General features: G+C 39.8%; 1 protein-coding gene across 1 annotated transcript; it reads left to right on the top strand.

Moving 5' to 3' along the window:
* Positions 1-1504: 1504 nt before the first annotated feature.
* KCNV2 (potassium voltage-gated channel modifier subfamily V member 2) lies at positions 1505-25972 on the top strand. Its single transcript, XM_030191974.1, has 4 exons — positions 1505-1681; positions 4946-5021; positions 5134-6434; positions 25688-25972. The coding sequence occupies exons 1-4, from the start codon at positions 1505-1507 to the stop codon at positions 25970-25972; spliced, it is 1839 nt and encodes a 612-aa protein (XP_030047834.1).
* Positions 25973-26071: the final 99 nt, after the last annotated feature.

The raw sequence follows: 26071 nt of genomic DNA, 5'->3' as shown, positions 1-26071 counted from the left end.
CTTCTACCCCATCCCCCACCCACCCATGGCCCCCAGCAATTTGTCTTGCTCTACTTCCCTTCCCCACCCTATGGCATTTAGCACTCTATCTTTGCCTTTTTCCTTACTCCCCCTTCCCCACCCATGTTGTCCAGCATTCCTCCCCTTCAGCATCTTTCTCCTTCTCTACCACCCTGCCACAGCCAGACATTTATTCCCTTACCTCATTCCCCTGGGGCGATGTGTATCAGCTGCATAAGTGACATCGCCTGACTGGCCTTTGTGGGGCCTTGAGCATCTGCTCATGCTCAAGGCCTGCTGGCTCCTGATGCCTCTTATGCAGCTGATAGTCACTGCCCTGGGGAATGAGGTAAGGGAATAAATACCTCGCAGTGAGAGACAGAAGAATTGTTTTGGAGGTGCCATGGCATTTATGGCTCCCCTCATTCTGACTTGGATATAACAAAAGAGAGGGAACGAAGTACAAACTAAAGTCCAAACAAAAAAAACAGCACCACGGGCCTTTAAAAATGGAACACAGTTCTTTAATGAATGAGTGGAAAACTTGGGGAATACAGAAAGTTAAAGTGCCTTGCTGCTTTGTAGCTTTTACTATATGAGACGTGGGGTAAGGAATAATATATTGTAGAGGAATATATTTGAGTTATTCCCCAAGTTTTCCACGTCATCACTGTGACCCCTGACGCAGGTGCTAGTCACTGAAACACGGCCCGTGTCGGGTCTTTTTGTCAAGGCTTATTCATTAAAGAACTGTGTTCCATTTTTAAAGGCCCGTGGTGCTGTTTTTTTTGTTTCCCCTCATTCTGACGCCTATGTCTCACCTCATCTAGCCAGCCAGTCACCCCCTCCTTACCCTTCCTTGTACCCCAGCCAGCCATCCAGCCACACACCTCCCCTACACATTAAAGGAGATATGTTTAGCTGTTAAGTTTCTTCCTGTCAAGGAAGCACCTGGGCCTAATAGTGTCAGTGCAGATTTTTAAAATGCTCTAGCTGCCACATTAGCCCCTCATCTGCATCAGCTGTATCAAGACTTTGTGGAGGGTGACTCAGTGGATGGATTATTCACTGAGATTAATCTTGTAGCAACTGTTGACAGCCATGAAGCATGAAAAGATTTGCACTACAAGAAAATGTTTAACAGGTCCATGGGGAAAATACAGGCTCTTAGCAATGCAATCAATCAGAGTGCCAAATATGCAGATGTTGAAGAGGTGGCTGGACATACATTCCTCAAGCCACTCAGCACAAGGTGAGTTTTAAATTACTTAGCCATTAGTAAAATGGTTACAAATGGAGTGGAGAAGAAATGAGAATGTCAACAAAAATAGGACTAGGACTGATGACTGATAACTGATACTGAGATGGTGTTCGTGAGGCACTTTTATCAGCTGCAACTGATATTCTGCAAGTTGAAAATGACTGCTATATTGGATGAGTAATCCCCACAATAATGGGAATTCACTCAAAATTACAGGGAGTGGCTGATAACTTGGATAAGACGATGAAACCACTAATCACAGCTCTGAGAAAAGGAATTGCTTTGGTCCAGTATTTGAAGATTACTACAAGGATGCTTGTTCGAAGTTCAAAGCAGTATGAGAAGTTGCAGCTGCTTATTTGTGCTGTGGCTGCAACAGACACTGAAGTCAGAGCTAGTAGCATAGCGGAATTAGAAAAGGTACAGAGAAGGACAATGAAAATGATAAAGGAAATGGGAGGACTTCCCTATGAGGAAAGATTAAAGTGGCTAGGGCTCTTCAGCTTTGGAAAGAGATGGCTGAGAGGAGATATGATAAGAGGTCTATAAAGTACTGAGTGGAGTGGAACAGGTAGATGTGAATCACTTGTTTACTCTTTCTAAAAATACTAGGACTACATGGCATGTAATGAAGCTAGTTAGTAAATTTAAAGCAAAACAGAGAAAATTTCTTCACTGAGCGTATGAAGAAATGTGTAACTTGTGGAATTCATTGGTAGAGAATGTGGTTAAAAAGCAGTTAGCTTAGAAGGGTTTTAAAAAGGTTTGGATACTTTCCTAAAAGAAATTCCATAAGACTTTATTAAAGATAGACCTGGGAAAATCCACTGCTTATTTCTGGGATAAACAGCATAAAATATATTCTACTGTTCTGTGACCTTCGTATAGAGCTGTGTGGTTTTTCAAATCAGTCAGCTTTGTATAACATTCATTTTTCTTATTTAGTAGAGCAATTAGCTAGCTTGTGTCTTGGTTTTCTCAAAGACTATAGACAGGCTTGCTTAGCCCTCGTAATGCACTATAAACTTTAAAAAGTGTCTGTTTGTGTCAAACAGGCTTTTAACTTAACACAGGGACATTTTTCAGTGAAGGACCACAAAGAGTGATAGGTATTCATTTCAAAGGGCAAATGATGAATATTTGAGGAAAATACCAAAGAAACAGAATTATGTGAAGGTGACCTTAGAGGTCAGAGTTGAAGAATACCAGATAAGTAAAAGAGAAAATGTAGGGCATTAAGTGATTGGACAAATTTAGCTTCAGTTTTCAGCCTGGGTACCTTTTGTACTAGGTCAGAATCTGACAGCTTCCGAAGGGAATACAGAGAGAGAGATTGATTTTATTTTCCTTATACTGAAATTTGGACTGATATAAATAAGAATTCAATTTTCTGTAATACTGGGATAAAAGAATTTTAATTGTAACCATTTATTTACTGTAATAAATTTTAGCATTATTAGAAAAGAGAAACAAACTGAACTCTTAGTGTTTTTCCTTTGTTAGAAGGGCTTGGTTTTTTTTTAGTTTCTTCTGTTCTGCTTCCTTTTAGAGGCAAGAAGCGAGTGCCCTATAAACACCTTGTCAGATACCTGTGATCTGGATTGACCACTGTTGGAAACAGAATATTGGGCTTGATGGACCATCGATCTGTCTCAGTATGGCAACACTTATGAACTTATGTTCCTCTCATGTCCAACAATTATCCCTCTCTCCTACCCTTGTGAGTAGTTTGGGGGGCAAGGGGGGCAGTGCCCCCCCAAACGGCTTGCCACCGTCTGCATTGCCGATCGCTATTCCATCTACCCCCTCTCTTCCTCCCTCCCTCCCTCCAGCACAGAAGTCTTCAATCTATCTGGGCTCCCTGCAGCGTTAGCAATGTATACACGCATCCTTCGCACTGCCCCAGAAGCCTTTTCTCTACAGCGTCCCTTGGTCCCACCTATGCAGGAACAGTAAGTTCCGGGGCAGACCGAAGGCAGTGTGTATACATCACTAACGCTGCCGGAAGCACAGAAAGATTGAAGACTGCTACACCAGAGGAAGGGGCGGGGATAATGATCCTGGTCCTCAGTGTGCTTGAGCGATCCTAGACCTCATGGGGGGGGGGGGTGCAACTTAGACTGGGAGAGGTGGGGCACAGCAGAGGGAAAGAGCAGGAGATGGATGGGACTGGGAGGGGTGGTGGTGTGTGAGCAGAGGGAAGGAACAGAAGATGGATGGGACTGAGAGGGGTGGAAAGAAGTAAGAAATGGTTACAAGAAAGGAGCACCACCATAGTTAGATTTGTGCAAAGCACAGCTGCAGGTGGGGAGCAGTTAATGATACTGTATTACTGCATCAACTGGAACCCAACCCCAAATTTGAACTGGGAGCAAACTTATACTGGTGGATGGAGTCCCACTGAGAGTCTGACATTACAAACATTCTTATTTTCTGAAAACATCTTGTAAGTTCTATGCAGATTATATAATAAGAAAACCAGTCAATCGATGGGAATCGCAAATCAGCATGAGCAAACCAACTAACAATGGATCAGGGCACATTACTTAAGCAAATACTTCCTAACAAATACGCTTTTAACATTTTCCTAAATATTGAATAATTTCTGTACGATTCTAATATGTCTAGGAATAGAATTCCAAATACAAGGCACTTAATACCAGAAACTAGAATTAAGATTAAGAAATGATTTATATTTAACCCCTTTTGTCAAGGGAAAATGCAAAGTCATAAAATTATAATTTTCTGTTCTGACAAGGCAGCTCTACTAGTTCTGTCAAATACACTGGAGCCAGACAAAACATTTTAAAAATTAATGTGCACACCTTAAAACAAATACAAGCCTCAATCAGCAACCAGTGCAGATCAATCAAAAGGGAAATGAATCTGTCATATGAATGAGCATGGTAGATTAAATGTGCAGCCATATTCTGGACTACTTGTAATTTCTTAATCAATTGTTTTTGACATCCTATATAAACACTATTACTGTAATCTAATACTACCAGACCAAAAACAGGTTGATCAAAACGGATAATGGATCCTCCTCAGTTTTTTCATCACCAGCAATGTGTGTGATTTGAACAAAAAGAAAGTGAAAACACTGTACTAAATATGATGTAAGCAGGAAAATGAGCAGAAACTACACCACTGTAACAGTTATTAAGCCACTGGAAATACTTTAATATGACTGCAGAAGAAGTAGAGCCAAGAAACAGCAGAAACTAACATGTCTGTGATCTGCGCTTCTGTGTTTGCATGGTATGGCTTTGATACAGAATTCACTCCAGGAGAATGCCAGGTGAAATTGCACATATGAACCATGTAAGAAATACTTGAAATGGTAAAATTAAGTGGGTGGCAGAAAAACAAGACTCTCCGTGACTCAGACCTGACCACAAATCCAAATATAAATATATGAGAACTACTGGATTTCTTAATATAGAACAAAACATCACAAAACAAGTCTTAGATCATACCTTTTTTTACTGAATTAATACATTGTGACTAGCCTTGTATAGTAGCAACCAGCAAACTAGTCTGTATTCCATAAAATGGATCTCTATGCTATTAGCAAGAATTCTGCGGTTGGTCTACTGATTAAAGATATATCTATTATTATTACATGTCAGAAAACAGTGGGAACAGGGATATAAGAGGATAATCTCCAAATCCTCTTCATAGAGCTCAGAATGTTCCCTGTCAGCAAGATTACAGAACTATCCAGTTGTGCCTCATGGCTATAATCCACAGACACCAGGCAAGTTGTCACAGTTGCAGAGGAGAGTGGTGGGCCACACTTTCCGATTCTATTCTAAGGGTTTCTTACTACTAAAGTCCCAACTTCTGTTTTACCCTGTTTGAAAATACAGGCTTTAGAAAAAGGCAGACCATGCTAAAATTTACACACAGGAGACTGTCCCGTTTTTCTTTAGGCAGGGGTGTGGAAACAAATGTGCAGCAGGAAGAGGGTGACACCCAACAGGTGCCAGTCTTGGGCACCTACAATTATTACATCGATGATGATGAGGAGCTGGAGGAACAGGAAAAGGAGATAGTGTACAATGACAACAATGGCTGCCACATCCTGAATTTGAATGTGGGTGGTGCTTGCTATCACCTGACCTATAGGTTGGCAGCCAGACACCCTAAAACACGCATTGGTTGTTTAGCCACCTATAGGGATCGGCAGCGCCAGTTGGACCTATGTGATGACTACACAGCACCACCAGTAGATGAGTACTTTTTTGACCGAGACCCTGCTGTCTTCCGGCATGTGTACAACTTCTACTACACAGGTGTGCTGTGGGTGCACCATGAACTCTGTCCACATAACTTCCTTGAGGAGCTGCACTACTGGGGGGTGCACATACGACATGCACCTCGCTGCTGCCGCATATCATTTGAGGAGCGACAGGATGAGTTGCGTGAGCATCTCAAAGTGCAACGCGAGCTGTGTGCTGAAGCCGAAGCATGTGAAGAGTGGGTCAGGTGTGAGAACAGTGGGTATGACAATATGCTCCCCTTTGGTGACCAGCGTCGCCAACTCTGGAATCTGATGGAGAAGCCTTCCTCCTCAGTCACTGCCAAGGCTGTGGCTGTGGCCTCCAGTTTCTTCGTGCTTATTTCTGTTGGAGCCCTGACCCTCAGTACCATGGAGGAGATGCAGGAACAGGATGGTGACCACCGCCCCTTCTTGGAACATGTAGAGACATTGTGTCTTGCCTTTTTCACGCTTGAGTACATTCTACGCTTGCTCTCCACACCTGACCTGCGACACTTTGCCTGCAGTGCACTCAATGTCGTTGACCTCATTGCTATCCTGCCTTTCTACCTGCAGTTGCTTCTTGAGTGCTTCATTGACGAGGATGCACGTGGCATAGACTTGGCACATGAGCATGAAATTGAGGCAGTAGGACATGTGGGCAAGGTGGGGCAGGTGTTACGCATCATGCGGCTCCTGCGTATCTTCTGCATCCTCAAACTGGCTCGTCACTCGACTGGGCTACGAGCCTTTGGTTTCACCCTTCGCCAGTGCTACCAACAGGTGGGCTGCCTGCTGCTCTTCATTATTCTAGGGATCTTCATCTTTTCTGCCATGGTCTACACTGTTGAGTATGATGTTTCTGGTACCAACTTCACCAGTATGCCCCATGCCTGGTGGTGGGCAGCCGTGAGTATCTCCTTGCTCTTTACCATCCCTTTTCTTGGGCTTAGACATACTGTTTTATCTCTTTATCTACCTCTACATAGTTTTATTAATCTGTATTTATTTTTGTATATCTATTTTTGGTCCCTATCTCTGTCTCTCTCTTTTTCTGTCTTATTTTTCTTTATCTCTCTCTCTTTTTCATCAGTTATCTATGGTATTGGATATATTACATTTTTATGTGTATTCTGCTTTTGCTGTAAATGGTGTATGATTTTTCTGATGTACACTTGAACATGAAGAGACAATCCCTGCTCGACAGAGCTTAGAATCTAATTAGGACAGACAAACAGGACAAACAAGAGATAAGGGAATATTAAAGTCAGGATGATAAAATAAGGGTTCTGAACAAGTGAATAAGGGTTAGAAGTTAAAAGCAGCAGCAAAAAGGTAGGCGTTTAGCTTAGATTTGAAGACGGTCAGAGATGGAGCTTGACGTACCAGCTTAGGAAGTCTATTCCAGGCATATGGTGCAGCAAAATAAAAGGAACAGAGTCTAGAGTTAGCAGTGGAGGAGAAGGGTGCAGATAAGAGAGATTTACCCAGTGAACGGAGTTCCCTGGGAAGAATGTAGGGAGAGATGAGAGTGGAGAGGTACTGAGGAGCAGCAGAGTGAATGCACTTATAGGCCAATAAGAGGAGTTTGAACTGTATGCGGAAATGGATAGGAAGCCAGTGAAGTGACTTGAGGAGAGGGCTAATATAACGGCACTGGTGGAATATTAGTCGTGCAGCAGAATTTTGAACAGATTGAAGAGGAGAGAGATTGCTAAGTGGGAGACCTGTGAGAAGCAAGTTGCAATAGTCTAAGCGAGAGGTGATAAGAGTGTGGATGAGGGTTCTGGTAGTGTGCTCAGAAAGGAAAGGGTGAATTTTGGTGATATTATACAGAAAGAAATGACAGGTTTTAGCAGTCTGCTGAATATGTGCAGAGAAGGACAGGGAGGAGTCGAAGATGACCCCAAGGTTACGAGCTGATGAGACAAGAAGGATGAGAGTGTTATCCACAGAAATAGAGAATGTGGGAGGAGGAGAGGTTGGTTTAGGGGGAAAGATAAGAAGCTCAGTCTTGGTCATGTTTAGTTTCAGATGGGGCCGAGGCATCCAGGCAGCAATGTCAGACAGGCAGGCTAATACTTTTGCTTGGATTTCGGCTGAGATTTATGGTGTAGAGAGGTAGATCTGGGAGTCATCAGTGTAAAGATGGGATGAGATCAGAGTACCAAGGGAAGAAGTATAGATGGAGAAAAGAAGAGGTCCCAGGACAGATCCCTGAGGTACACCAACTGACAGTGGGATAGAAGTAGAGGAGGATCCACTAGAGAATACACTAAAGGTACGCTGGGAGAGATAAGAAGAAAACCAGGAAAGAACAGAGCCCTGAAATCCAAGGGAGGACAGCGTATCAAGGAGTAGGCTGTGATCAACAGCAGCAGATAAATCGAGAAGGATGAGGATAGAATAGAGACCTTTGGATCTGGCCAGGAACAGATCATTGGAGACTTTAGCAAGCGCTGTTTCAGTTGAATGAAGGGGCAAAAGCCAGATTGAAGTGGATCAAGAATAGCTTGAGATGAAAGAAAGTCAAGGCAACGGCAGTGAACAGCACGTTCAAGTATCTTGGATAGGAAAGGGAGGAGGGAGATGGGGCAATAGTTGGAAGGACAGGTAGGGTCCAATGAAGGTTTTTTAAGGAGTGGTGTGACTACGGCATGTTTGAAGGCATCAGGAACAGTCGCAGTGGAAAGTGAAAGATTGAGGATATGACAGATAAAAGGGATGGCAGTAGGAGAGATAGTGTTAAGTAGATGGGTGGGAATAGAATTAGTTTCGAGGAGGAAAGAAGATATGCAGTTTCCTCTTCAGTGATTTCAGAAAAGGAAGAAAAGGAGGCAGGAGTTGGAGGGTTGGGGGAATGCACTAAGGGAAGGAGAGGTGAAGGTGATTTGGTTGAGAATTCAAGTTTAATCTTGTGAACCTTATCACAAAAGTACTCAGCCAGAGTCTGGGGAGAAAGTGAAGGGGGAGTTGGAGGTGAAGGCACTTTGAGGAGAGAGTTCAGTGTGGCAAAGAGACGTCGAGGGTTTGAGCCAAGAGAATTTGTCAACTGGATGTAATAATCTTGTTTGGCAAGTAAAAGAGCAGACTGGAAGGAGGTCAGCAAGAATTTGAAATGTATGAAGTCAGCATGGGCACAGGATTTCAGCCAAAGGCGTTCGGCAGAGCGGGCACAGGAACATAGGTAGCGGATTCTAGAGGTCAGCCAAGGCTGGGGTTTGGTACGTTTTACAGATCTGGGAATGGGAGGAGCGAGAGTATCAAGAGCAGAGGACAGAATAGTATTATAAGAAGAGACAGCCTCATTGACAGACTTAGATAACATAGTGGTAGAGAAGAGATTTGAAACACTGGAGGACAGAGTAGAATGGTCAATAGCCTAAAGATTCCTAAATGTATTGGTTAAGATTGGACGGGACTGGGTGTTTAAGTGTGAAAGTTATCAGATGATGGTCAGAGAGGGGAAGAGTTGAGGCACAGAAACTGGAGAGTGAGCAGTTTGAGAAGAGGATAAGATCAAGACAGTGGCCATTCTGGTGAGTGGGGGCAGTGGAACACAGTTGAAGATTGAAAGGGGATGTTAAAGCAAGAAACTGAGAAGCATAAGAGTCAGAGGGATCATTAGCATGATTAACAATATTCTTTGGATAATCCCTTTACTCCCATTTGGATGTCAAATCTAGAGCTGATCTTTTATATTGAGTAGAAACACAAATATGCTAATATCACAAAAACTGTGAAAAAGACTATTTTTTAAAAATGTGATAGGGATGCATACTACCATACTTCAATAAAGAATGTCTATCTGTAGGTTTAAAAGCAATCAGTTGCAAATAAAAATTACAATCAAATTTAATTGTAGAATGACATTTAACTCAGTCATGAACTCTTGTAATTCCTCACAATTCCCTGTCCATACTACAAATATATCATAGATATAGAGTAGCCAGCATGCCACCAAATACAATGTAGTCAAAGAATATACCCAACACTGTTCAAACTCTGTCATAAAAATATTAGCAACTGATGGGGCAAATTAGACTTCCATTGCCACACCTCTCGGTTATAAATAAATGCAATGTTCAAATACAAAATGATTATTTAACAAAGCGATTTCCATCAATTGAACTAAAAATTCAGTAGGAGCTGAATCCAAAGCAACCTCTATCACATAAGCTTCCTATAATGCAATAGAAGTGTACAGTGCTTGTACATCTAGTGTCACCAATACATTGTTCCCTTCAAGATGTAACTGAGATAAACAATTCAAAAAATGTGTAGCGTCTTTTGAATATGGAGGAAATAAAGGTATTAACCTGTGAAGAAACCAGTCCACAAATTTACAGATTCTCTCAAATAGGGAATTCCTAGATGACATAATAGGTCAACCTGGAGGTTGATGTAAACACTAATGAATTTTGGGAAAATATAAAATATGGATAATTGAGAAGTTTTGAAGTTCAAAAACTTATACACATTCATTATAAGGTATCCCATATTCTTCGCAACACTCGTAATTTTCTCTAATTCTTTAAGGAAATGCTCAGTGAGGTTTTGATCCACAGGTTTATATATTGCTGCATCCCACAATTGACAATATACTTTTTGCATGTAATCTGTAGCAACTCCCTTGTCTGTAAATAACAATAGTGGATTTCTCTGCAGGATGTTGTAAACCTTCATGTTCCAGAATAGATAAATTATGCAGAAAGAAATGAGGCTGTTCTAGTCTATTTACATCCTGAAGAACTAATTGACGAAGTCTGCAGCTCAGGGTCTAAAGGACCAGGAGGAGTCAATGAAATTTTAAACCAGACATCTGAGTAGGAGCCATAATAATAATACAATTATTAAAATGTATCTTAAGTTGAAGTGCATGAATACATCCTCATTAAATTGGAATGGATCGTGTTTTTGCACAGGAACAAAAGACAATCCTTTAGATAATACTGATATTTCAGCAGCACTCAGATTATAACTAGACAGGTTAATTATAGCGAGTTGTCCCATCATCGGGCCCTCATGTTCAGTTTCCCTTGACCCTTATCCTTTGCCCTGTCCACTTCCTTGACTTTGTCTCAAGTCTTCCAATTCTCTCGATTCTTCCATATCCCTCTGGGTACTGAACACCCCGATTTATCACCTCCATCATCCCCACTAGAGGAATCTGATGACAAATCAAATCTCTCCATCCGTGTTTATCCTCTTGCCTTCTCCTTTGGTTTCAATCAAAAATATACAAAACCCTCACTGTAATCTTTCTAATCATGGTGCAATGTTTTCACTATAGTCCCGTGGAATTCCTTCTGAAATTTCTCACGTAGTGTTGAAATCCACCAAAACTCTTCTGATTGAATGTGGATAATATTTTATTCCTAAATTGCATTTTCTTGGTATGAATGATGCTCTTTATTTCTCTATCCTGTCCAAATGATGAAGTTCTTTTCTGTTTTAAGGAATTGTTTTAAATTGTGAACCACTATGCTGTATTTTTATGAATAGTGGTATATCAGTTAAAATTCAAACCATAATTTATTCATATTACTTTTTTGCTCTTCCAATTTAGGTAACTCCTGTTCCATCTTCCTTTGCAAAGTTTGATTCAACAATAACATCAAGTCTAATCAACATTGATTCAAAATACTATTTCATTTGGCCACAAAGATCTCATCATCCGGAAATAATTTAGGCCTTCTACAAATCCTCAGCCCTTGTGGTATAATTTCTCTTTTACAATATTCTACTAATGCGGCACTATGCCATTCCTATCTGATATAGTTCTTATTCCCCTAGCAACTCTACCTACTCAGAATTATCTGTCAAATCTGTATCTGATTGTGAGAATACTGGAGCTTGCAAAATCTGTGTGCTGATCCAAAGAAAATCAAAACCCACTCTGCCAATCTTGACCCATAATCAACCCCACTCAATTGCCAATTCTAACAGTTTACAAGGGGTGAAAACAATCAAAATGTGTTTGCTATTCCTTTGAATTAGGAAAAACTGCAAAGGGCAAACTTCAACATAAATATATATAGCAAATGAAACCTAAACCTATAGGCCTCTAACTGTTCTCTGAGTCTCACTGTCCTATCACCAGGAAAAAAAGAACAGTTTAAAAAAAAACCTCCACCTAATATGGAGAAAAACACACTGTTTACAAAAAACCTTGTCCCATATTGTTGGCACCTTTGTAAATCCCAGTCGCCATCTTGTGTGCTAAATTCATGTCAGTTCCGCCTCCTGAAGCAGCACTTTGTGAAACAAGTGGTCTTTGACGGGGTTTCAGATGAAGCTGGTGTCCTTTGTTAGTTGAAGGTTGTGTGTGAAGAGTAGAATTTGCTATCTGATTTCCTTGAATTATGCGCAAACCTGGGGCGTAGCCAGACAACAAATTTTGGGTGGACCTAGGCAAGAAGTGGGTGGGCACCAAGTGTTCTCCCCCCTCCCAACCACCACCAAAAAAAGTATTTCAGCTGGCGGGAAAATGCTTCTTTCCACCTTGGCAGTACGCAGCAGGCATGTGCTGAAAACTGAGCATGTGAGGTGCCAGTATCGTGGAGAGTAGCGTTTTTGTTACCATCAGGGGGAAGTCTTCAGCTGGCCGAGCTTGAGATCCCCATCAGCTACCGCTAAAGGTGTGCTACTGTTGGGTGGGCCTGAGCACTAAATGGGTGGGCCCTGGCCCACCCAGGCCCACCTGTGGCTACGCCACTGGCGCGAACATGTGGGAATGAAGAATTGGAAGGAATCTGAACTTTATGGACTGCTTTATACTCCAAGTTAAGTGCCCTTCGACAGGTTATTTTGATTATAGACACAATATATTATGATATCTTTTTTGTGTCCAAGTATCTTTATTAACTTTGAAAAGTACAAAGTACCAAAAAACTACAACAAAATACTCAAACAAATTCAATGAGATGAAGCAGAACAAAGAAAAACAATTTGTCAGGTGAATTGCTGGATGTGAAAATAAAGAAAGTCATCACCTTTCAAGTACAGTGTCTAGAAAATATCAGAAACATATATCAAACCTGTTAAGTAAGTATTTAAGTATTGGACATATAGGAGTCCAAACTAGACCATACTTTATGTTTAAATCTCTTTATTATTATACATTTTATACAAGCATATCACTTGCAAAAGAAAAATTCCACTATGGTAATTCTAAGGGAAATTATCTGTACACAGATTAAATAATTCTATAGTTTCATATAAGTCCACTACCAGAGTCCAATAGTCCTATAAAGGAGAGAAAGGAAAATAATCTTTACATCAAATTGAGTTTCAGACAGGTTTCTATTCGGTTTTTTCTTATATAAGAGCTCTTCTAGCTGTTATAAAGGAGGACAATTCATCAGGATCAAAATATACATATTTCACTGACTGGTAGGAGATTAAACATTTACATGGGTATTTAAGATAAAATGTTGCTCCCATTTGGAGTACCTCCTGTTTCATTTGCAAAAAATTTTTCCGTCGCCTTTGCGTTTCCCTCGCTAGATCTGGAAAAACACGAGTTTGCAAACCACGAAAAGTTTTATCTTTCTTCTGAAAGAATTTTTTTAAAATCCAGATCTTGTCAGAGGGTAACTCTACTGTAGCCAACAAAGTAGTAGCTGTTATTTGCTCTGTATCTGACATTTCGAGCAAAGCTGAAACATAAAGTGGTTGATCATTTTGAATATTATTCCTTTGTTGATTATCCAAAACCCTCACAGGAATATAAAAGACCTGTGAAAAGGGTGGTATATCTTTGTCTTCTATTTCTAATATTTCTTTAAAGTAATTTTTCAACATTTCTCTAGGTTAAATTAAAGGTTGTCGCGGGAAATTAATAAAACGGAGGTTAATACTTCTAGAGGTGTTCTCCAACATTTCTGATTTTCTCCTCAAATTGATCAAATCTTTAAGCATTGTTGATTGCAAAGTCTGTGACTCTGAGGAGACTTTTTCCTGTTTCACCATGTCTTCTTTAACAGCTTTCACCTCATTTTCTATTTTTTTAAATTTCCCATCTAACATCACAACTTCATTGGATATTTTTCTCATTTGGGGGCATAAAGTCTTCCCCATTTCTGCAATTAACAGCCACAGATTATCTAAAGTCACTTCTTGTGGTTTTTGAAAAAGTTTTGCAAATGCTAAAGCCTCACTCTCTTCCTGTGAAACATGTCTCTCACCTCCCAACTCTCTCTGTCTCCTCCTGCATGTGGGACATCAGGGAGCTAGTTGTAAAAACTCCTATCTTCTCTGTTAAGGCTACAACTGCTTCCTGTCCATGCCCGCCCTGAAGCACTTCGGTATTCAGGGCTGAGGACTCTGCCAACTGAGAGCTGCTTCCCACAGGCTGTGGGGGAGGGGCCCTTCTGTCGGGGCTCAGGGAGACTTCCAGTTCAGGGTTCAGCCCTAGGTCTCCTGTCCCGGGCTGAACCAGCGAACCGCTCACCGACGACGTAACTGCCGAAATTTGAGCTCTCTGAAGGTAAGAATCAATCAAGCCTGATGAGACTAAAGGTCTTTGCTGCTGGGATGCAGTAGCAGCTGCTCTGCCTCGTCTCTTCGGCATTCTCTGGAAATAACTTTAGTTTAAAGTGAAAACCACAGGAGCTCAGAAAAACAGGTCTGACTCAGTCAGCGGCCATCTTGGACCATTCAAACTAGACCATACTTTAAGTGCCAATGGAGAAAGATTTTTCTTATCTATTACTGAGACTTCAAATTGATGAAGTTGCAATACAGATTGCCACCAGAAATTAATATTTAGAAGAGAGTTATCTTTCCAATTGGATAGTACAGATTTTACAGCAATGTTTATCCAGAGAGGTGCCCAATGCCAGAGAACCAAAAATAATCATTTTCCAGGAGATTGGTTGTTGAATATGTAGAATTTTGGAAATAATGTTCCATGTCTTTTCCCAAGAAGCATGAGTGAGACTGCATTCAAAAAGAAGATGTTTCAGAGTTCCAGGATATATCTTACATGACCAACAGAGATTTTGAGGTAGTGGACCTGCAACTGCTAGTTTTTGTGGAGTCCAGATGGCTTTGTGATGCAAAAAGAAAAGCGACTGGATCATGTTAGCTGAGGTTACCTGTCGTCCAAGAAATTTCCAGAAGTTTTTCCATTGTTCTGATGTTAGTTTGTGTTCCAGATCTAGTTCCCATGAATGCATGAGGCCAGATTTTGAAGATAATTCTTTTGATCTCAAAGATTTGTATATATTAGAGGCCATATGACCAGTACTAAATAGTTTCTCAACAAAGGAAATTATAGTCGGTTGTAGTGAAGAAAGTGTCTTAATATTTTCATTTCTGGTAAGGCAATGCTGCAATTGCAACCATCGAAAAAACTGATTAAAGGGTAATAGATATTTATTCTGCAATAAAGAAAAAGAATGCAGTGTTCCATTGGATAATAATCCTATATAATAAAACACACCTCCAACATTCTGAAGCTGATTGTATGGCTGAGGCATTCCTGCTCTCTGTATCCATCTCCTGAATTGACATCACGTACTTCCGGGTTCGTCACAAGCAGAAGTGACCAACTACACGAGGTTTCTCGGCTTCAGAATGTTGGAGGTGCATTCTATTAAATAGGATTGGTCAGTTCCTTGAAGCACAGCCAGAGCTCAGCGTCCTGCACAGTAACGCTCAGACACCAGAGAGAGAGAGGGGGGGCCTGACACCAGAGAGAGGGAGGGAGGGGGGCCTGACACCAGGGGGGGGGGGGGGAGGTATCTCTGTCACACACACACTCTCTCTCTCACAGTCAATGTCTTTCTCTGTATCACTCTCACACACTGTCTCTCACACTCTATGTCTCACACTGTATCACATTCACTCTCTATGTGTCACACAGTCACTCACATACTCTCTTGGTCTCATACACTCAGTCTCACAGAGAGTCTGTGTCTCACACACACTCTCTCTCGCACACACTGTATCTGTGTGAAACACACTCTCTCTCTCTCACACACTGTGTCTCACATACGCACTTGCACACACTCTCATTCTCATGCACACACTCTCTCTCTCACAGGCACATTCACACCCAGACTCACTCTCTCTCTCTCACACACACACTCGCACATTCACTCTCTCTCTCACAGTCACTCTCACATACACTTTCTCAAACATACACACTCCGAGGAAAACCTTGCTAGCGCCCGTTTCATTTGTGTCAGAAACGGGCCTTTTTTACTAGTTGATCTATATAATATATGCCTTTGTTATACCAAGTTAACCAGAATATCTATGATTTGTTGATTTTAATAATGGGATTACCCCAAATTATGGAGTGTAATGAGTTCTCACTAGGGGTTTCCATGTATTTATCTAGTTCAATCAAGCATTTATGAGATGAAACAACAGAATTATCTTGTGTTTCGGTATACAGAAAGGAATATGTTGTGGATGTAAGTAGTGAGACCATAGTTCTTTTTCAATTTTCAACCATATAGGTTCATAACTGGAATGTGTAGCAATCCAATAACATGCTTCTTGTGTTATGAACGCTTTGTGATATGTACAGAAATCTGGAAAAGCAACACCATTATGTTCTTTAGGATTTTTTAATGTTTTCAAATCAATTTTTGGGACTTTGGAAGCCCACAAAAATTGTGATACAAGTTTATCTATTTGTTGATAAACAGTGCGGGGGGGGGGGGGGGGAATAGAATTATACTTAAAATAAAGTTGATTTTTGGCATTACTACCATTTTTATAGACTCCAATCTTCCCCACCAGGAAAGGTGCAATGGGCTCCATGAAAGAAGTAATTCTTTGATTATTGCAAGAATTTTCTTTGAATTAGATGTCATAGTAGATTCAAGATCTGGTAAGAGATCCAATCCAAGGTAACGAAAGCCACTAGATGACCAAACAAATTCAAAATGTGAGCTAATGGTTGGAGTGGCATGTACATTAAGGGGTATTAACTCAGTTTTTTGTTTATTGATCTTGTAGCCTGAAAAATAAGAGTAAGTTTCTACCAGTTAAAAAAAAATGTCTAGGATCCAAGATGGTGCTGTGAATAGACGCACCTGTGTTAGCTCCTGGAAGTTGCTCTCTTTGTAGGTCCTCTTCGGTGCCTCCATTGCCTCATCAAGTATGGGGAAACGAAGGGGAAAAGTGAAGGAACATCCCGCAGCTCCTGTGACTTCTTCGGCGATGAAGCAGACAACTTTGCAATTCTTCAGACAGCAACCGGGTCCTCAGGGTTTTTCGACCCCCCTCTGCAACTCTCAGCGCTTCGGCGTCGATTGAGAATGGAAACGGGGCTTCCCTGAGCCCCGTGGAACAAGTTGCTCCACCCAGCCTGGAGGGGAGTTGCTGGCAGCTCTAACAGGGAAGGAAGCCGAAGGGGCTCAGCTTGACCTGTTTGAGGGAGTGTCTGCAGTAACGGAGGCTGAATCTCAAGGCCGAGAACTACTGCTACAGTCAGCTTCAAAGGTATTGCCCCAGGACATAGTTTCTAAACTTGCTCGTGTTGAGGATCAACCTCATTCTTCTCCAGCCATTAGTGGTGTGAATAGACCAGCAACTGTGACATTAGAGTCACTATGGGACATGGTTTACAGCATTCACACTTCTATGCAAGCTACTTTAAAAATGAATACTTCTGACATAAAGACTCTTTCAGAGGCTGCCCTGCTTCAGGCACAAAAGACTGCACAGCAAACCTTAGATTTGGAGACTGTGAATACTAAAATTCAAGAAATGGGATCTGTAGAAACGGCTTTGGTTAAGGATAATAATTTCCTACACAAAAGATTGGAGTACCTGGAAAACCAGGCTAGAAGACTTAACCTCAGGTTTCTTAACTTTCCCAAATCGCCTTTAATTTCCCCTTTGGATATGGTTAAAAAATATATGATTGATATTCTTGGAATGGACAAGGATTCACTGCCTCCCCTTACTCGGGCTTATTACATCAGGAGTGGTGGAAGAAAATCCCCCGATAGCAGGGGAAGGAATGGATCTTACTTCTTTCCTTGAAAGTTCATTGGAGATAATTACTCAGAGGTTGACTCTGCTTGTTACTTTTGTGCTGGAGCCTGATAGGAATGCCGTATTAAGGCTTTCCTTGAGACACTTAGAAAATCTGTTTTTGGGCTCAAAAATTCGTATTTTTCCTGATCTCTCAAGGCCTACACAGATGAGACGGAGGACCTTTCTGGAACTCCGCCCTAGGGTGGTGGCACTGGGAGCAACTTTTATATTACGTTTTCCTTGTTAGGGAGCAACTTTTATATTACGTTTTCCTTGTTATTGTAATGTAATGCTTGAGGGTAAACAGTTTCAATTTGTAGACCCAAAACAGTTAAAAGAATTCCTAGATGCTAGAGTGGAATTGAATGTTGTGTGCCCTCCCTAAATGCAGGCTGGGGTCTGAACCAGAGGTTGCAACTATTAGTTCGTAATTATTGCTATATGTTTTATTTTTAAATTCTTGGATTCCAAATTTCCTAAACTTGTGGACAGAAAGGCTGTTAATGATATTTTCCTTTATTTCTTTTTTGCCTTTTGTATAAATGCCGATTGCATACTCACGTATTGTGATGATATATTGAAATATATGAATAAAAGATATAATAAAAAAAAAATGTCTATAGATTGTATAGGATTTGTGAAGAATAGTAGAACATCATCTGCATAGGCCACTGCTTTGATTTCTTCATTTTTAAAGGAGATGCCATGTATAGTAGAATTATGACGGATGGAAATAAGTAGGGGTTCCAGAGCTAAATTAAATAGAAGAGGCGGCAGCGGGCAGCCTTGTCTGGTGCCTCTCTTCAAATTTATTTGCTTTGATAGTGTATTATTTGCAATAATGCATGTAGAGGGATTCGTGTATAGTATTTTAATTTTATTGATGAAAGAATCTGGTGCTCCAAATTTATGAAGGACAGAGAATAACAATGGAAGAAGTTCCCATTCTACTCTATTGAATGCTTTTTCAGCATCAATAGCCATTGCTATAACAAGTTGATCTAGAGATTGAGCAAGCAAGAAAATCTGGTGAAACAAGTGGGCATTGTCGGTGATTAATCTCCTTGGTATAAACCCAACTTGATTGGAATGAATAACAGAACCAATGATTAAACACAGATGGTTAGATTGTAAGCTCTTCTGAGCAGGGTCTGTCCTTAGTTATTAATTTGTACAGCACTGCGTAACCCTAGTAGCGCTCTAGAAATGTTAAGTAGTAGTAGTATGGTTAGATAGGATTTTTGCAAATATTTTGTAATCTACATTTAGTAGAGATATTGGCTGATAATTGGAGACCTGTGTAGGATCCTTATTAGGTTTTGCTATAATAGTGATAACTGCCTCAGAGAATCTATTGGGTGTTTTTAATAAAGAGTCATTTTCTAGTTGTTCAAATAAGTTGGGAAGGTTGGGGATCCAATCTTTACTAAATACTTTATAAAAATTCGCTAGGAAGACCATCTGGTCCAGGTGCTTTCCTAGACTTTAATTGGTTAATAGAAATTAAGATTTCTTGATCAGTTATAGGGGAATGGAGTGAGTCTCTTTCTTTTGTGCACCAAGAAGGGAAAGATATATTATTTACAACATTTTGTAGTTGAGATTGGGAATATGAGGTCTCTGATTGATAGAGTTCTGTATAAAATTTGTGAAAAGCTTCAAGTATATCTTTTGCTTTAGTATAAGAAATATCTGATTTTTTTTTGTGTTTTATTATAGGTATCTGTGTTTTAATTCTTCTCCTTTTCAGATAGCAAGCATATGACTGCATTTATTCTGTTCAGCATACTGGGATTATATTTGTATTTGGTTTGATATATGAAATTGAGAATGTTTGGATTAGGAGATACAGTATATTGTTGTTCCAGTGATTTTAATTCATTCTCCAATTCTGTAAGGTGTTCATATCTTTCTTTATATTTCTTTATTTCAAGGCCTCTTATAGTGGCCTTGAAAGCTTCCCAAATTGTGATATGGTTTATGTTAGGATCTTGATTATAGGCAAAAAAAAAAAAAAAAAAGAATCAACAATTGCATTTTTAATTCTGTTTTTGTAGTTATCATCCATTAATAATAGACTATTAAGTCTCCAGAAAGGTTTTTTTTTAATGAGGTAGATGTATTAAGTTGAAAAGTAATAGAGATTACTGCATGATCTGAGATTGTAATTGGAGATATGTCTGAAGAAATGGTTGGTTCCAGTAAATTATTAGAAATTAAAAAATAATCAATTCTTGTAAAACTATGGTGAGGATTAGAAAAAAAAAATGTATTCTCTGGAATCTGGGTGAAACTGTCTCCATGGATCAATCAGATGATATGTATTTATCATAGAGAGTAAGGCAGTGTGTGCTTTAGGTATATTGTATTGGATTATTGGATTGGATTATCTGTCCAACCATGTATCTAGAGGCATATTTATTTATTTATTTATTTATTTATTTTGTTGCATTCGTATCCCACGTTTTCCCACCTCTTTGCAGGCTCAATGTGGCTTACAATACATCATGAGTAACAGAAATACATGAAAAAGTATGCATGTAGTGATAACTTCAGGATATTGGGTAGTGTGATAATGATAAAACATGATAGTGTTTCAGCAAACAAACATATTAAGAAGTATCTAAGAAATATATAAGAATTGTATAAGAAAGTATACATTTAGTAGTAGTTACAGGATCTTGAGTATCATGATAGTGAAAAACATGGTGGTGTTTTGGCAATTTGATATAGTAAAGGTAGTTTTGGATGTGCGTATAGGAGTTTATATTTGTTGATCATTGTTGTATGCCTTGTTAAAGAAATGAGTCTTCAGTAGAATTCAGAAGTTACCGGTAGCTAATTCATAGATCGTTTTTAATTTGCGCGGCAGCGCATTCCAGAGTTGTGTGCTCAGGTAGGACAAGGTTGACGCATGCGTTAGTTTGTATTTGAGACCTTTGCAATTTGGGAAATGAAGATTGAGGAATGTGCGGGATGATTTTTTAGTATTCCTGGGTGGTAGGTCTATCAGGTCTGACATGTAGGTTGGTGCGTCTCCGTGAATAATTTTATGAACTAGGGTGCATACTTTGAACGTGACATGTTCTTTAAGTGGAAGCCAGTGCATCTTTTTTACGTAGGGGATTAGCACTTTCGTATGTTGCCTTGCCGAATGTAAGTCTGGCTGCAGTGTTCTGAGCTGTTTGAAGTTTCTTGATTATTTGCTCTTTGCAACCAGCGTAGAGTGCATTGCAATAATCTAGGTGGCTGAGTACCACTGATTGTACCAGGTTGCGAAAGACGGTTCTTGGGAAGAAAGGTCTTACTCTTTTCAGTTTCCACATTGAGTGGAACATCTTCTTGGAACTGGAAACTGGAGCGTAGTCTGCCAATTTTTCAGTTATTGTATGAAAAAAAGAAGAGTCATCTTTGTTAGGGGCACAAATTAAGTTCTACACCATTTACAGCTATATTTAACAGAAGCCATCTTCCCTCTGCATCTTTTGTTTCTTTTTGAAGATTAACTGTTAATTTTTTATCAAATATAATAGCAACTCCTCCCTTTTTACCATCAGATGGAGACTGGTAGAATTCACCTAACCAATTACCAGTTTTGATGAAAAGCTGCATGTCAGGGAGATGTGTTTCTTGTAAAAACATGATTTGTGCTTTCACTTTTTAAAGAGCTAAACATATTTTTTTCCTTTTTATTGGGTGTCGGAGCCCATGCACATTCCAAGAAATAAACTTAGTACCATTTTTTGTATTGTGAGCCATATTGAGAAAGTATGTTTAGATCTGAAGAAACATTATAAGTGTTGCAAAATCTTATATGAAACAATTTCCATTTCAAACATTGTGTATATCCTAGAGAAGGATGACAAATATACATCATCATACTACTAATATTATGATATCTTGAAACTGTTTACATTGTTTAACGGAGTGGCCTAGTGGTTAGGGTGGTGGACTTTGGTCCTGAGGAACTGCGTTCAATTCCCACTTCAGGCACAGGCAGCTCCTTGTGACTCTGGGCAAGTCACTTAACCCTCCATTGCCCCACGTACAAATAAGTACCTGTATACAATATGTAAGCCGCATTGAGCCTGCCATGAGTGGGAAAGCATGGGGTACAAATGTAACAAAAATAAATAATTTATTTGAAAGAATTGTGTCCTTTTATATTAGTGTTTTGGCATTAATGTAGGACCAGGCTTATTGTGAATAGTGTGTTTTTCTCCATATTAGTGGCAGGTTTTTTTTTCTACTGTTCTTTCTTTCCTGGTTTGAATTAGTGAAGCCAGTGATAGGACAGTGGGACTTCAGTAGGTCATAATCTGTCCTGGGTGCTTTGAGGCTTCATTTATTTTATGTTTAAAATTTGCCCTTTGCTACTCATTTGAATTAGGAAAAACTGCAATCAAAGTTTTCTTTCTATGTTGGTATTTCAGAATATAAATGTGCCTATGCTGGAAAATACATGTTTCTGTCAGTCAGTTTTGAAACATACATGTATATTTTTCCCATTGCTGTCACAGAGCCCAATATCGTTTTTCAGTATTGCTGCAGAGTGCTTCTGAAATAGGGAGCGCACGTGTACAAAGACTAGGGGACACTCAATGAAGTTACATGGAAATAATTTTAAAATAGATATGAGGAACTTTTTTCAGTCAATGAATAGTTTAGCTCTGAACTTGTTGCTGGGGGATGTGGTGACAATGGTTAGCGTATCTGGGTTTAATAAAGGTTTGGAAAAGTTCCTGGAGGAAAAGTCCATAGTCCATTATTTAGATGGACATGAGGGAAGCCACTTCTTGCCCTGGGATTGTAGCATGGAATGTTGCTACTATTTGTGGTTTCTGCAAATATTTATGACCTGGATTGACCACTGTTGGAAACAGGATACTGGGCTAGATGGACCATTGGTCTGGCCCAGTATGGCTATTATCTTTTTGATCCACCCTAGTAAAATAAGCCCAGACCTGTAGTATTGAGACTCAACTGTTTGGGGGGAATAACGTGGGGTAGGACAGAGTAGTATGAGTTGGAGAGGAGCAAGTTAAAATCCTTAGGGTAAGGGGGGGGGCTACACCTAGGTCAGCAGTAAAGGGAGAGTAGGGGCATTTTTGAGCACAGCAGGGAACAGCCCCTTCATGATGCCCCTGGTGCAGATGCACCAGCTGCCTCCCTAGTACCTCTGTTACTCCTTGTTCATTTGTCCTATTACATACCTCCTTTGTTGATTCAGATACTACAGATTGTATTCTTTTGTTACTATGTAAGCCGCATTGAGCCTGCAATGAGCAGGAAAGCGCGGGGTACAAATGTAATAAATAAATAAAATAATGCATACCAAAATGCAACATATTAAACAGAATAATAATAAAGAATTATAAAAATATATACAGAATTCTCCTGTTGGCTATGTGAACAGTAGTGATCAGCAGTGCTATATATAACAGAAACCCCATGGTTACCGGTAACCATAACATGATTTGTCTATCAGGTTTTTTTGGTAGGTTACCAAATAGTCACCAGGCTTTAGATCTTTTTGCCCTTTAGTTTACTGTTGAGTTGCCAAACATGTTTATATATTATCTGTGCTACTTGTTCCTAATAGAGCAGGAAACTGACAACTGGGGAGGTCGGGGTTCAAATCCCAATGCCATACCTTGAGATCATGAACAAGTTACTTAATTACCTTAGGTACACACTTAGATTGTAAGACTTCCAAGGACAGGAAAATACCTACTATGTCTGAATGTAACTCACCTTAAGCTACTACTAAAAAAAAGTGTGAGCAGCTAAATTTAAATACCAGGCATATTGTGAAGTAATACAAAATCCTATGAATGTCACACAGGATCTATAGAGGTATTCTACTATACCATAATAACACACAAAGGCCTACCTAGGAAAAGACAGTACCATAAATATTGGAAAACTAAACAAGCCAGAATAGTACAGCTCGATCCTACAGACATTCACCCCCTAATTCGAGAAACGTTGCGTGCCCAAATTTCCAACTAGTGTGCAACTTTGCACATACAACTTATACAATAAGGTCAGTTGCACACATAACTTAATAGATTAATTAGATGATAATTGGCTTTAACAACCAATTATTGGCTATAATTGGCAGTTCCACGTTTAACTGTCCTTAGTTGGCATTCTATAAGTTGCCGCTCAAATTTCACAATGCACAACTTCAAGGGAGGCATGGACCTTGGAAGGGCATGGGTGGTTTGGAGAATGTCAGGCAGTTAGATGCACATCATATAGAATACCAGCATTTACGCACCTAACTGTTTATAGTTAGGCACAAGCATTTATACCAGCCATTGGGACAGCAGGCCTAGAGCATCCACAGATGCTCCACGCCCTGCACCAGCTGAGCACATAGCTTTGTCAGTGGCAGCTGAAGAAGGTAGGACCTGCGAACAAAATCCGGTAACCATGGGGGGCTGAGGAGGGTAGAGGTGCAGTAAGAAATGCCAGTAACCACAAAGGGAGTGGAGGGGGGATGAAACAAGAGACTCAAATATAAACTGAGACCTCCTTTTTTTGGCCCATAAATGTGGGATAGAAATGTATTAAATAAATAAATATATATATATGGTACCCTCCTGCTGAGTTTACATTAATCTTTTTTTCCAGATATCCAAGCCTTTCCGATCTCTGTTCCCTCATATTTTCCATGATCTCACTTTTACTAGCATCTTTACTCCAGAACATGTGATTTGGTGTCTAATATAGCATCTTCACCTCTGTCACATCCATCTCTTTCCTTCTCAAGCTCTTGATTACTCTTCCTAGTAGATGACTACTGATCATATTATTGTCCTATACACCTTTACTTTTACTCAGGCCAGGATTTTCTTATCAACATCTGGCCTTGGTTCTCGTTCTGATCTCCCTGATGTAGTATCCACTTATTTATTTTAAAAAATTATAACCTGCTATTTCAATGTCCAAAGCAGCTTTCAGCAGTGCATACATTTATAGGCTGTATAATTACAAAAAAACAAACAAACCCTAAGCATGTAGTCAAATAAAAATACTAAAATACAATTTCTTTTAAATAAATTCAACACAAAAACAGTTTCATAAAATATAAATTAGTAAAACTGCTTCACTTACTAATCTTTCACAAAACCTGTTTCAAAATGTATACCTGAGTTCGGTACCAGGCTCCCCCTAACTATCAGATAGTAATGAATGCTTGCTGAAAAAGCATTTAAGGCATTTAGTAAAAACAGTTATATCTGTTAACAAAAGTATCTTGGCAGGTAGTGCATGTTGTAATGTAGGTGCTGCAACTGAAAACACTTGATTGTGATTTTCACATAATCTCACCAATCAAATTGATGGTACATCCAGTACACATTTATTCTCAGACTGCGAGGACATGGGTGGATGATATAATTTCAACAAAGCAGCAATAGCAAAAAGAGCTTCACTGGACAGTATTTTATAAACCAATTTAAGGATCTTGAATTTAATATGATAGCTTTCTAAATACTTCAACTGTCAGCATTTTCTTCTCTTCAGTGGTCAATGCTTTCCACCTCGTCACTTTCGGTGGTGAATTTTGCCACCATGTACTGTCTTTCAAGTTCATTCTGTTTATCTGCTGTCCTCCTCCTTCCATGTATCATGCCCATCGTTCTCAGTTCTGTCACTCTCTGTACGTAGCACAATGTTGACAGCAAATAGCTTGCACCGTGAGTGCTCCTTCTCATTACCCTTTGTCAGCATATTCAGTAATATGAAAAGAAGGGATTTAGAGCTGATCCTTGTCTTACTCTCACTTTGACTGGAAAGTCTGCTGCCTTTTGCATGTGCCAACTCGCAGTCCTGCCCTCAGTGCAATGTTTAGCAATAATACTCCAGAGAGAAATAAACTGCATAAGTCTGCTGGTAGCTTGTCAGCTTTAAAGTAGACGTGTGATGGGGCAAGGGGTGACATTAAAGAATGTATTGCATATTTTGTGAACCTGCGAGTTGAAAGCTGGTTTTGCTAATAATTTTATCAATACACATTTATTTAAGGATATATAAATTCATTATAGTTTTGCAATCTAACATAAAATGTGAGCTCACCAGAATGTTTGGTAGACTTGGAGCAGATACTTGCATACTGCTGGCTGGATGATAATCTTTCATTTTGTTTACAGGTCAGTATTTCTACAGTAGGATATGGAGATATGTTACCAGAAACCCACCTCGGTAGGCTGTTTGCTTTTCTCTGCATTGCTTTTGGAATAATCCTAAATGGAATGCCCATCTCTATTCTCTACAATAAATTTTCAGACTATTACAGCAAACTGAAAGCCTATGAATATACCTCCTTTCGACAAGAGAGAGGAAAGGTGGACCTTTCAGGACGAGCAATGAAGAAAATGTCAGAATGCTGTACAGGAGACCCAATTCATCATTTACCACAGCATGGGCAGGCCTGACGGTCACTAGAAGGTTCTGACATGTTTTGTGGAAACAACCAGAACTCCCAGGAAATAGCAGTAATAATTGAACATGGTAAAATAAATCTCTCTGAGAAT

Source organism: Microcaecilia unicolor, chromosome 2 (genome assembly GCF_901765095.1).
Source record: "Microcaecilia unicolor chromosome 2, aMicUni1.1, whole genome shotgun sequence".
In the NCBI taxonomy this organism is placed as follows: domain Eukaryota; kingdom Metazoa; phylum Chordata; class Amphibia; order Gymnophiona; family Siphonopidae; genus Microcaecilia; species Microcaecilia unicolor.
This window is presented reverse-complemented; position numbering and strand designations above follow the sequence as displayed.